General features: G+C 47.8%; 2 protein-coding genes and 1 pseudogene across 4 annotated transcripts; 1 reads left to right on the plus strand and 2 right to left on the minus strand.

The window, feature by feature from the left end:
• Nucleotides 1-1,991: 1,991 nt before the first annotated feature.
• Nucleotides 1,992-2,635, minus strand: LOC147963354 (uncharacterized; annotated as a pseudogene).
• A 2,281-nt stretch (nucleotides 2,636-4,916) lies between these two features.
• LOC147963355 (uncharacterized) lies at nucleotides 4,917-10,787 on the minus strand. 3 transcript variants are annotated; one of them, XR_015608445.1, is made up of 9 exons: nucleotides 10,657-10,787; nucleotides 9,587-10,572; nucleotides 8,734-8,790; nucleotides 8,331-8,380; nucleotides 8,137-8,220; nucleotides 7,908-8,023; nucleotides 5,940-5,999; nucleotides 5,675-5,811; nucleotides 4,919-5,503 (listed from the first exon to the last, which is right to left on the minus strand). XR_015608445.1 is itself a non-coding variant. In XM_087528255.1 (7 exons), exons 2-6 carry the CDS (start codon nucleotides 9,743-9,745, stop codon nucleotides 7,927-7,929), a joined length of 447 nt encoding a protein of 148 aa, XP_087384381.1. In that variant the 5' UTR covers nucleotides 9,746-10,572; nucleotides 10,657-10,787; the 3' UTR covers nucleotides 4,917-5,999; nucleotides 7,908-7,926. The 3 variants fall into 3 exon arrangements, 1 of the variants encoding a protein (XP_087384381.1); XR_015608444.1 differs by having other exon boundaries at nucleotides 4,918-5,503; nucleotides 5,675-5,999; XM_087528255.1 differs by having other exon boundaries at nucleotides 4,917-5,999.
• Nucleotides 10,788-11,023: 236 nt separating this feature from the next.
• LOC147963356 (uncharacterized) lies at nucleotides 11,024-12,358 on the plus strand. The gene is made up of 4 exons (XM_087529550.1): nucleotides 11,024-11,482; nucleotides 11,715-11,768; nucleotides 12,090-12,166; nucleotides 12,322-12,358. The coding sequence occupies exons 1-4, from the start codon at nucleotides 11,024-11,026 to the stop codon at nucleotides 12,356-12,358; spliced, it is 627 nt and encodes a 208-aa protein (XP_087385676.1).

The raw sequence follows: 12,358 nt of genomic DNA on the forward strand, positions 1-12,358 counted from the left end.
AACCAGTTTTGCCATGAGAGTCCACCATATCTACCTATGGATTGAGTAAGATCCTTCAAGTAAGTTGTCATCGGTGCAAGCAATAAAAATTGCTCTAAATATGTATGATTAGTGTGGGAGAAATAAGCTTTATACGATCTTGTGATGTGGAAGTAATAAAAGCGACGGACTGCATAATAAAGGTTCATATCACAAGAGGCAATATAAAGTGACGTTCTTTCGCATTAAGATTTTGTACATCCACCCATAAAAGCGCATGGCAACCTCTGCTTCCCTCTGCGAAGGGCCTATCTTTTATTATTATCTTCTACCTTATGCAAGAGCCATGGTGATTTTCACCTTTCCTTTTTACATTTTATCCTTTGGCAAGCACAGTGTGTTGGAAAGATCCTGATAGATATATCTAATTGGATGTAGGGGGGCATGAGTTATTATTGTTGACATTACTCTCGAGGTAAAAGGTTGTGGGGTGAAACTATAAGCCCCTATCTTTCTCCATGTCCGATTAAAACTCCGTAACCACAAGTATTGCGCGAGTGTTAACAATTATGAAGGACTAGATGATAGTTGAGTATGTGGACTTGCTTTTTAGCTCCGACATAGACTCTTTCTGATGTTATGATAAATTGCAATTGCTTCAATGACTGAGGTTATAGTTTGTTGGTTCTCAATAAGGTTTCTGATTCATACTTTTGCATTGTGAATAGATCATCACTTGAACATAAGTAATCATATGACAATATCTGTGTATGTGCTGTTATGAGAATAATCATGCTGCCCTCATGTCCGTATTTTATTTTTATCGACGCCTCTACCTCTAAACATGAGGACATATTTATCGTTATCGGCTTTCGCTTGAGGACAAGCGAGGTCTAAGCTTGGGGGAGTTGATGCGTCCATTTTGCATCATGCTTTTAAATCGATATTTATTGCATTATGGGCTGTTATTTCACATTATGTCACAATACTTATGGCTATTCTCTCTTATTTTACAAGGTTTACATAAGGAGGGAGAATGCCGGCAGCTGAAATTCTGGGCTGTAAAAGAAGCAAATATTAGATACCTATTCTGCACAACTCCAAAAGTCTTGGAACTCCACGGAATACCTTATAATAAATAATAAAAAATCCTCACCGAAGATGAAGACCAGGGGGTCCACACCCTTCTCATGAGGGTGGGGGGCGCCCCCCCCCCCTAGGGCGCGCCCCTACCTCGTGGGCCCCCTGGTGGCTTTCCGATGACCATCTTCTCTTATATGAAGTCTTTCGTTGAGAAAAAAAAATAAGAATCAACCTTTTGGGACGAAACTCCACCCCTACGAGGAGGAACCTTGGCGGATCCAATTTAGAGCTCCGGCAGAGCTGTTCTGCCGGGGAAACTTCCCTCCCGGAGGGGGAAATCATCGCCATCGTCGTCACCAACGCTTCTCTCATCGGGAGAGGGCAATCTCCATCAACATCTTCATCAGCACCATCTCATCTCAAAACCCTAGTTCATCTCTTGTATCCAATTCTTGTCTCCAAGTCCGAGATTGGTGCTAGTAGGTTGTTAGTAATGTTAATCATTCCTTATAGTTGATACTAGTTGGTTTAATTGGTAGAAGATCATATGTTCAGATCCTTTATGCATATTATTAAACACAGTGAAACAACCCACGACCCGCAAGTGGATTGGGACAGGAGACTCGGTTTCCGTCATCGAGCCGGTCTCACTTGACCGATCTTCGTCAGGCCGGACGTGAGCCACCACGGCCGCGCGACCTCTCCTGGGCACCTCCGCTCTTCTCTGCCTGCGCAGGCGTACATCTGCCTCCGGCGCGCCGCAGCGGATCCTCCGCATCCATGCTGCCGCGGACCCCCTCGCTCTGCTTTGAACCGCCCATAAAAGCCGTCACGGTTGACTTACATCCACCCGTTTTCACCTTGCGCCACCTCAGCCACGAGCCGGCAAGCCGCCATCGCCTCACTTCGGGCTAGCTCAGCCCCCTCGGCTATACGACAAGATCTCCCCATTCACCGATCTCTGAGGAGTAGACACGGGCTAGGACTGGGTGTCTCATTCTGGTGGCCACTAGAACCACCTTGAAGGGGCCCGAGTAGCAGTCTCCGTGCACGTGGCCTTGGTCATCGCCGGCAGCGCAGAGCACCGCTCCGTTGGTGACGACGTACTCATCATCGACGAAATCCGGAGGAATTACCACGCCACAGAGGCCACCAGAGACAGGGCGAAAACAAGGAGCAGGGCCAGATCTCGGTTGATGACGAGGACGCAGCCGTGGCGGTACCCGAGCAGGGTCTAGCAACCGAGCACGTGCCAGAAGCGCAGGGAGAAGCGCTCGCGAGGGATCCGGTCGGGGGCGTCGAGGAGGGGGGTGAACACCAGCTCGCCGCCGTGCATCTCGAAGACGCCGAGGATGGGGGGCCTCCAGTGGTGGGTGAGGAAGCGGCGGAGGAAGGCGCGGTCCGCCGCGAGGCGCCCCCAGTGCCTGGAGACGGCGGAGGCGCAGACGAGCGAGGAGGGCAGTGGGGGAAGGCGCACGAGGATCTCGCCGAGCAGGTTCTCGTCTTCCAGCGTCCCCGCCGTTTGTGGATGGGCAGCGCGGAGGGCCATCTCACCGCCGCCCTCGTGACTCATGTGGGGGGAAACGGAAATGAGGGAGCGGAGGCTGTGCGTTACAGCTGAAGGATACTACGTAAGAAGGAAGGAATACACGGGATGGGCCTTTGGAGAAAAGCTCACTCACTGATCCTTGGATTACGGCCCAACATTGATCATCTCTACTCCTATCTATATTTGTATCTATATATACTTCTATAAAAAAGCGAGTGGGTGATAATGGCGTGTCTGCCTTCACGCCAACTCTATGGTCCGATCTGGAATGTAAGGCGAGAGATGGATTATCCTCAAGCCGCTTGCACTTTTGCAGAAAACACCCCGTGCAGACATCCGGATGCAAGGTTCTCGTTTCTCCTTCTCTCTCGAAAAAGAAACCGAGTCTTCTAGAACACCTACCAGATTCCACGCAGGCAGCCCCTCCCTCTCTTCCCCAGCGAACCCCTGCTAGATTCCTCGGCGGCAGCCCCTCCCCGCCCTTCCCCGGCGACTGCCAGAGTTGGGCAAGAGTCCCTCCGCATCTCTCCTTTTGGATCTGGCCATGCAGGGCCTCGGAGACAGGCCCGTCCACAAGGGGCGCCAAACAGGGCGACCGCACAGGGCCCCCAAATTTTTGGGGCCCCCAAATGTGCAGGTACTAGTCAGCCCAGGAGGGGAGTGGAAGGCCCGTCAAAGCAAAGCCTGCTGATCGCTCGAGCCCCATACGCCCTCTGTAACCGATCAATCACCCATCGTTGCGTGGTGACTATTCCAATTCCCTGATTGTTGCTCCCGCTCCCTCCTATTTCTCCGGCAATCACGCATGACCAGACGGACGCCTGCCATACTGCTCCACTCGACCGCTCCCATAAAGCTACGAACGACCGGCGCCCAATCATCAGATCGTCTGCCTCTGCCTGCTGCCGCCTACCTATCACTAGTAGTATGCCCGTGCGTTGCTACGGGCAATAATGTAGGCAAATGAGCCAAAAGTCATGCTTTAGCAGTTCCGTCAATAAATTAGTGCACAATTTTAGTTGATACTCCCTCCGTTCCTCTATATAGTGCGTATAATTTTTTTGGCGATATTCCGATATGTAGTGCGTATTAGCTACTTTAGGCACTTCTGGACGAAACTAGCCCCGCGGCAGCGCTTGTCTTTATCCCCTTCCTCCAGCACCAACGAATGCACGCGGCGGCGGAAACTTGAGGAGATGGGAGGCCGGCGTGTCCGGCATCTCTGCGTCCGCCTCCGGCGTAGTCGTGTCCACAGCCGGCGTCTCCGACGTCGTCGCTTCCGCATCCGGCGCCTCCGCGTCCACTGCCGGCCTCCGGTGTCGACGCGACCGCATCCAACGCCTCCGCGTCCACGGCCGGGCTCCGGCGTTGTTGCGACCGCATCCGGCACCTGCGCGTCCACCGCCGGCCTCCGGTGTCATCGCGACCGCATCCGACGGCTCCACGTCCACGGCCGGCCTCCGGCCTCGTCGCGACCGCATCCGGCGGCTCCGCGTCCACGGCCGGAATCTCACAACTGGTGTCACTTGTCGGCGTCTCTGGCGCCACTGTTACCCTGGCCTCCTCCCGGAGAATGGCTCCAGCACGAGCGCGCAGACGCCGGGGAGCAGGGCCACCAGCCGCGGGAGTTCGGCGCACACGTGGAGCTCGTCCACCAGCCGCCAACGCACCCAGCAGCCACGCCTCGAGTTTTGCCAGCAGCGCTCGTGGCCGTCCCCGGCACCCTGCCGTCGTGCCGCCATAGCTGTGCCCCGCGTCCACGGCCGGCTTCTCCACGCTCAGGTCCGGCGTCTCCGGCACCACCGCGTCCATGGCCAGCGACAGCAAATCGCGAGGGCACGCAGCCGGCAAGACCAAGCCGTGACGGCATGCTGCACTTCTCCGACTTGAGCACACGCTCGCGGTGTCCAGCTTGCTAACTGCATAAACGGAGAGTTGAGGAGATGGGGTGTACTAGTAGTACTAGTACTCTTGTCATCCTAGCCAGCGGGGGAGTGGGGGCTTTCTCGTCCAAACTCCAGCGCCAGCGCACGCATTGGTATCTGCGATGCAAACTATGCGCATTACAATCTGGAACGGAGGGAGTATATCACAATGTTGTAATTTCTCCTTCACATGAAGGTACACAGGAAGAGGAATCATGGTCTCCTCCATTTTGTCAGCACTAAAGTTAGAACTGAGAATAGTATCCCATTTTCAAAGCACAAACTTGACATGTTCTCTGTTTTTTTTAATCCATGCAACGCATCTCTATGAGCAAGAACTATCTTGTGGAACAAAATTTTAAAATGAGGAATGGTAAAATAACAATAAATGGCAAGTCCGCACCTCAAGGACAATTAACTCAATACAACGGGTAATCGGGAGTTTGGGCGGCACTGCTACTTGTTCCGGCGACATGAGGGGTTAAGTCCACCTAAGAGGTGATCAAGCATGGAATCGCCTCGGGATTAATGTGTGATTGGTAATAATTCAGAAACTGAAGATAAAAAATGGTAGTTAAAATAGTAGGTTGCAAGGTTTCACGTAAGCTCACATTACCACCACATCCACTGCTATTGTATGTGATATCAGCATCATTGTACAACATTAAGAAATGCTACATTGTGGCATGCTGGAGAGAGTGCCAGACACTTACCCAGATCAACCCTCATGCATTTATAATACTATGATATAGTGAAACTATGTACTTCTGTAAGACATAGTATAACAATCATATTATGAGATTCTCTATGTAGACATGCAATATGGACTTATAAAACCAAATCAAACAATAGAAAATTCTCTAGGGAGACACGCAGACAAGCAACATTGACCTCCAAGCACTCTTTGCCCATGTCACCCACCACCTCCTTATCGTCGTCCGCAGCTGTGGGAAGCGGATGTGGTGACCTGCAGCAGCGGATCTTTCGGCCTTTGAGATGATAACGAACCAGCCCTTACCGGATACACATACATTCAAACCGATGCACCTCCTGCTGCATTTTGCCCTCGGCCTCCCCACCTAGCCCACTTTCTACAAAGCTCAAGAGAGAAAGAGGAGAAGTAAACCGAGAGATTTACCGAGCCTGCGGCGAAGAAGATGACAAGAGACTCGCAGAAGCAGCTACCATGACATCGGTGTGGACGAGCTTGAGTAGGGTCAAGACCATATCTTTGTATCATCACTATGAAAGCGTCATCAACACATACAACATGTACTGTTTTCAGGAAGGTGAAAAGGGAGCATAAATCATGCTTATTTTTCATACACTAACTACTAACCAGTACAACTCTGCATAAAGCACAACTGGCAGGTCATGTTATTGTAAAAATATAGGAAATGCACCAGTATAAGTTGATGGGTAGTGTAGTAGTTTGTTCTCGCCTTCAACTCATCAATCTTGGCCTGCATTTCAGCACAAAGCTTTAATAGTTTACAGAAAGTACACAAGCTTCTCAGCCAACCGATGGTGATATCCTTCCAATGGTTCAAGCCAATCAACATTGCTCAAAACAAAATAAATCGAAGGCGCGGAAGGCCTCAATGAGCTATGTACTGTCCAAGATGCTCTATCATACTTTACATTTTTTGTGGAAGAGCTATGCACCGAACCCCAAGTCATATCATCTAAGTCCAAGTGTCAAACGACAATAGCAAGCTATGGAGCACACATTCAGAAGGCATAAACAAGCATCAACAACAAGTTATGAAGCAATCTATGAAATTTGATGGACTCTTGGACTACAGGGGCAAAACAAAATAACGACAACTAACAAGTTACGATCCATCAACAAAATAGTATGCTTCTCAATGACAATTAACTCCATGGGAAAAACTAAATAATTAAATCAAATGCATCTTCAATGAACCTCTATGATTATTTTCACCTAGCATCAAGTATATTTTGACTGGCCATGAAGATTTTCATAACCAGATCACTTGCATACTATGTTTGCCTTCAGATATGTGCAGGGGTATAACTCCAGGTGACAAGATGAGTAGCTAACTATACAATGGCTGCTGAAAACATGGCATGCAGGTCCAAATCAACAAATGGCACTCTGATAACCATATAATGTCCTGAAATTCACCTAAGAAAATTATTACGTGTGGTACTGAAATCAGCTGTCCTAAAAAAAGTGTAAGCAAACATTCCAAAGATATATATATATGTAAACTGTTCTAATCATATATAGGCAAAGGAAATTTGGCATCAAATTATGAGATGCTAATTGGCATTAGTAACCATGATATTTAGTGAGAGTTTGGACTATCACATAGCTTCATACTCTGCTTACTTGAACTTTTTTTTCGAGAAAATGCAAAAGGCCTTTGCGTTTCATTTCATTGAAAATTTGGAAGACCTCCTACGAGGTGGTTGGTACATAGTTATGTGTTCAAACAGGATATGCTACACACAGATTGAAAGAACCAGGCCACTTAAATCAAATTGCTACCCACGGGTTCAAAGAACATAGCAGCTAGCTTACAAGATCTGCCTTTAGGGAAAAAATAGCAAACACATATCCTGCAATTTGATTACACAAAATTTTAAATTTTAATCAATTTAAGCCAAATAAAAATTTGGAACTTGTGAAGAAGCATGGCAAAATGAAACATAAAATGTTGAGTTCATTAAGTATTGGTGTTCGGAATCTAGGCCAAACACATGCTGAACCAAATCACTATTTTTAGGATGGTAGATTTGTTGCTTCTGAAGTACAGTGCTGTAAGTTCTTACTATGGACAATTACAAAGGCCGCTGGAGAGCACAAATGACATGTAGTAGAATAAACAGTTTTTATTGATTGTTGTGATTTAATCAATGTATTCTTTGAACTCTGTTCCCACATGTTAGAAAATTTAGGGAGATTCAATTTCAATAGCTGGTTCGAGGAGTTGCAAAATTCCTAATAGAAAATTCAGTCCTAAATACATTAAATTGCAATGGTAGCCTATGTTGTGTATCTCTAAATTAAATTGCAATGTACTTGTTATCATCATATGTTTGTGCACTTTTTCATTGCATCATGGTAAACCTTTTCCTCTCTCCCTCAACCCCCACCCCCTCTCTCTCCCTGCCTCCCTCTCTATCTCCCATCCGCTCTCTCCCTCCACCCACCCCTCTCTCCCTTCCTCTCTCTTTCTCTCTTCCTTCGCCTAGGCCCTGCGGCATGCTATGAGAAGACATGCCATGCCAAGATATGGGCAACCAAGATTTACTGAATATGCTCTCAAAACTTGGCTGAGCACATCCGCAAAAATCTAGCGGATACATCCAGCCACCCCACTCTCGTTCCTTCGAAGACGTACCTGGTCCAGTAGCAGATCATTATTGCTGCTGCTCGGCCTCCAACACTTCCTCTAGGAGCCTCCACACCTTCCCGACCTCGAGCAGTATATGAGAGACTTCCCCAATATTAATATATCTGAATCAGCACCCAACAGAGAATGCAATTTTCATCAGATAATCTACAACAGCGATATAGTTTCAGAAAATAGACATCAGACTGGCCAAATTATATTAAGAAATAAACTTCACCTTATGCTTGGAAAAGCCTTTCCAATCATCTTTTTTGGTCGTATGGCTCTAGTAAGGAAGAATATATCCAGATGTCTCTCACGTCTACCAGCAGATTGTGACAGAAAATCAACAACCAACACTATGTTAAACACTGAGGTGTTGGCATATGATTCCAAAATACATCCACACAATTGCTGAACTGAATGAGCAACCTGTCTGCACCTCGATCGCTGACTTGACAATCTCGTCCTTCTTGGCTTCTCTGTGACGCCCAGAAATTGCATGGTCAGAGATGCATCATAAAAAGAGTACATATGATCCACTCACTTATAAATCCTCTGCAACTGTATACTCCAAATAGAAAAAGGGAGGCGTGTGAAACTACAGGGCGTCAAACTATGATGATAAAATCCACGACTATTTGACCCATAACCGCATCAACGGATAGAGCAACGGCGCGGTGTGGCAGCAACCACGGGGGCGCATTTCGAGGAAATTCAAACTCAGGAGCAGAAAACAAACTCAGGAAATTCAACAACTTGCACAGTATGTCAAAGATTAAAGCAACAGTAACATGTGACACAAATAACCTCACAGAAATAAAGGATGAGTCACCTCCGTGGTTAACTTGAACCTGAACTCCAGAAACAGCCAGAAGCACCCAGATCCAAACTGAAATCACAAAGATGAACATAATTTTGACAGTTTGCAGAACTGTAGAACACACATACTCCTTTTATTTATTATTATTAAATATAAGCATAGATGCCCCATAACTGAGTGCAAAAATGGTAGAGCCGTGCCCAGATTCATTTATTGATTAGTTGCTTATAAGCAGAAAAGGAAGAGTGGGGCATTTTGGAGATCGAGCTTCATGGAGCCCTTTATTTTGAAAAATTCAAAATTCATAAATTTCAGTTTCGAAAAAATCTGAAAAAAGATACACATGTATGCAAGGATGTAAAGTGTATGTGTGAAAAATCTCAGGATGAAATACCTTGAATTGCGAGCTGCACAAAAAAAACAAAATCATGGACTTTGAAGATGAACAATATATATGCTAAAAAGCCCCAGATTTGTCTTTTTTGTGTAGCTCACATTCTAATGTATTTCCACCTAAAAAAATGCACACATGTTCATTATGTATCTAGGTATATGTGTATTTATTTATAGAATTTTTTGCATATGAAAAGTTTAAATTTTGAAGTTTTCAAATAAAGGCCTCCATTGAGCTCGGTCTCCGTTTTGCATTTTCGGAAAAGGAAGCCTATCTTCATGGCCTACATTATGAGCTAAACCATATCCAATAGAGGATTAACATGCATGAACATCTGGGTGTATGTGATTCAAGCTGAGCTCCTGCCCACAAAGGAAAAAAAGACATATGCAAGTGAATCAAGCCGAGCTCCTGCCCACGTAGTCGAACCTCTGGATGCTTGCGTTAATGGAGCAGAAGCTGTGCACTCACCTGAATGCTGCTGGAGGGGCTCGTTGGGAATGGCAGCTTCCAGAACCAGAGCGCGGCAGGTCCAAAACTCAAGGGGCCAACACGGGCGATGTCGCTGACACCAGCACCTTGCCCCCGAGTTGTGGTCACGGTCTCCGGCGCCGGCACGAACTTCGGCATCTCGCCCTCATTGCAGTCACTGTCGTCGGTGTGATGCCCCGCCCTTGGCTGCTGTAGAACTGAATAAATTACATGTAATTTTTTTGAGGGAATAAGTTACATGTAATTTGAATTAGTAGACAGAGACAAGATGATGTCCGTCCCAGCCCGTACTGCACTGGTGTTCGAACCACCCTGCCCTGGGGTTTGGCGTAGACCTCCAGGCCCAGAAAAACACAATGATCAGAAGGATTGGTAGATTCCAACACAGTAACCAGCATCTGAATCGACCTTGACAACCACCAGAGCGAAACACAGCAACAGTAAACTATTTCTGAAGACACAATTCAGGAGTTTCTCCACTTTACTTGAAAGAACATACAAACAGAGCACCTACGCCATGAGCATGTCCACACAGTTCAAGAAAGACATATCCTAGCTCTACCTTTATAACATGGTAATATAGCACAATCCCCGTCATATAAAATGATATGTATAGGTTGCTAGGCGAAAGCAAATATATCAGTTCCGACCTAACAAACCTCTTTCCAACTTGCTCTAATTCTTATTGAGTCTGACTAACTATGAAGAAACGGGATTAAAAGAAGAAGAAAATACTGGCAAATTTTGACTGTCTGAACTATCTCCAACACGCTGTTTTTCACCGCAAAAATAGGAAGCACTTTGTACGCAGAACATTACTGAATCACCTTGAATTGAACAGAACCATCAAAACTGAAACCACACCCTTTCCAAAGCAGCAAGGTTCAGAACACGGTACCAATATCAACAGAACATACAAGGAGAAATCACCGAGACTAAGACCTCGACATCGACGGAAGGAGCACCTGAAATGAATCAAACGAAGAACAGTGAATCAGGGGCGCGAGATTGGAACCGAACCGATTACGAATACAATACCTGCGACTTACCCGACAACGAGAGGTGGAAGAGAGGCGAGGAGAGGATCCAGTCAAGGAGCCACCGGTCTTGGCAGGGGAAGGCCACGCCGACGCCATCGACGCAGATGAGCAGCGCGCGGCTTGCCCCCACGGGTCCCGATGCAGAAGATGCCGACTGGAACAGGGACCTGGCCGACTCAACTCCATCATCCCGGACACGGCGTGCCCAGATGGCCGCCGGGTGGCGCGGTGGGGCATGGCTTCCACAGCAGCGATTCATGTAGAGATGGAAGACGGGGCGCGCCAGCGGAGCTGGGAGAGATAGAAGCCCGCGGGGCGGCCGGGGGAGGGAGTGCGGCGGCGGCCCGTGATGCCGAAAGAGGAAACGTGAGGCGGGATGCCTTCACGTACGGGAAGAGACCCCTCGCACACCGTGGGTGGGTTCCTCGTCGGCGCCGTGCTCCCGGCGCTGTACATCCTCGACGGCCTCCGGTCCAGGGACACCACGGGGATCGCCGCCATGGCCCCGCACGCGATCCTGCTCTCCGCGCAGGTCTTCACCGAGGGGCTCACCACCGCGTTCCCGTGGCGGTTCTCGGTCCTCGTTAGGGCCGCCGTACCGGTCATGTACAACGCGAGCAGGATGTTCGCGGCAGGGGAGTGGCTCCGGCAGGAGATGGAGGGGGCGACTGCGGCGATGGGAAGGGAAGGGGCGGAGCGGCAGGAGGGTGGGCTGGTCGAGGAGTTCCCCGGCGGCGGCGGTGGCGTAGGAAACCCTAGAGGGCAGGAGTCGTCCCCCGTGTGCGAAGGCGGGCGTGCGAAGGGCTGGTTGGCGACGGAGAACGATCTGCTGTGGGTATGAGGCATCGACCGTAGGGTTTTTTTGACACGGTTTTTTTTCACGGGAGGGTTGCGAGTTAACAGAGGTGGGAGGATGATGAAAAAAACAGCGAAATTAAACCGCAAAGACTATTCACCAAGTCGTCCATTAAGAGTAGAGAAAGACTACAACATGTGTTTGTACAGACTGTTGGGTAAGTAGATTTGTTGAAATTTAGATTTTTTGTACTCTTTCTATTGTCATCCAGGCTTTACATAGATTGATAAATCTATTCAAGGTAGCTGATCGTTCAGATTTTAAGGTCTGATCTTTTTTCATTAGTACCACCTTTGCCTTTTTTTAGTTACTACTCCCTCCGTCCCATAATATATGAGGTGGAGGTAGTATTTGATATCTTTCTAAATGTTATACTCATTAACACATATCTGAAGTTTTATAAAGGAGTGAGAGCATTCTTTACTTATACTAGTTCATCAATTGCATGCATTTTCAAAATTTAAGGGGTCAATTTACATCTCGCCCAGGGCCCCAAAATCCTGGAGACGGCCCTGCTCGGAGAAAGCGACGGTTGCTGGGATGGATACCTTTTGTGCTGGTTTTCAACCTCCATCATGCGTTTCAGGCGTGGAGGTTTTGTGCCAGCGCTGAGCAACTCGTTCCCAGCGGCAGTGATGCCAAACTGCCAATATTGGACGAGCAGTATGTGTGTTGTGGATCTTTTCCAGTCTGCTTCATGTTCGATTAGGTGCATATTGAGATGATCGTGTCCTTGTCTCTGACTTTGTTTTCTCCTAAGGATGGGGGGTATTTCAGAGAAGTCACACTAATTTCTCACAGAATCTTTCTATTTGCAGAGAAATTAGGCATGGAGCAGTCTTGAGTGAAGACTGA

The sequence above is a fragment of the Triticum urartu genome, chromosome 6A, assembly GCF_056163025.1.
Source record: "Triticum urartu cultivar PI428250 chromosome 6A, HENAU_Tu73, whole genome shotgun sequence".
NCBI classification, from domain to species: Eukaryota; Viridiplantae; Streptophyta; class Magnoliopsida; order Poales; family Poaceae; genus Triticum; species Triticum urartu.

What these genes read in the sequence shown, in the direction of transcription:
- LOC147963355 (XM_087528255.1), bottom strand. Translation starts at nt 9,745, where the DNA reads ATGCCGAAGTTCGTGCCGGCGCCGGAGACCGTGACCACAACTCGGGGG. An exon ending in GCCCCTCCAGCAGCATTCAG is followed by an intron (nt 8,791 to 9,586) that starts GTGAGTGCACAG and finishes TTGTGATTTCAG; the next exon opens with TTTGGATCTGGGTGCTTCTG. An exon ending in AAGGCTTTTCCAAGCATAAG is followed by an intron (nt 8,024 to 8,136) that starts GTGAAGTTTATT and finishes GTGCTGATTCAG; the next exon opens with ATATATTAATATTGGGGAAG.
- LOC147963356 (XM_087529550.1), top strand. Translation starts at nt 11,024, where the DNA reads ATGCCTTCACGTACGGGAAGAGACCCCTCGCACACCGTGGGTGGGTTC. An exon ending in CTGATCGTTCAGATTTTAAG is followed by an intron (nt 11,769 to 12,089) that starts GTCTGATCTTTT and finishes CATGCGTTTCAG; the next exon opens with GCGTGGAGGTTTTGTGCCAG. An exon ending in CTGCCAATATTGGACGAGCA is followed by an intron (nt 12,167 to 12,321) that starts GTATGTGTGTTG and finishes TTCTATTTGCAG; the next exon opens with AGAAATTAGGCATGGAGCAG.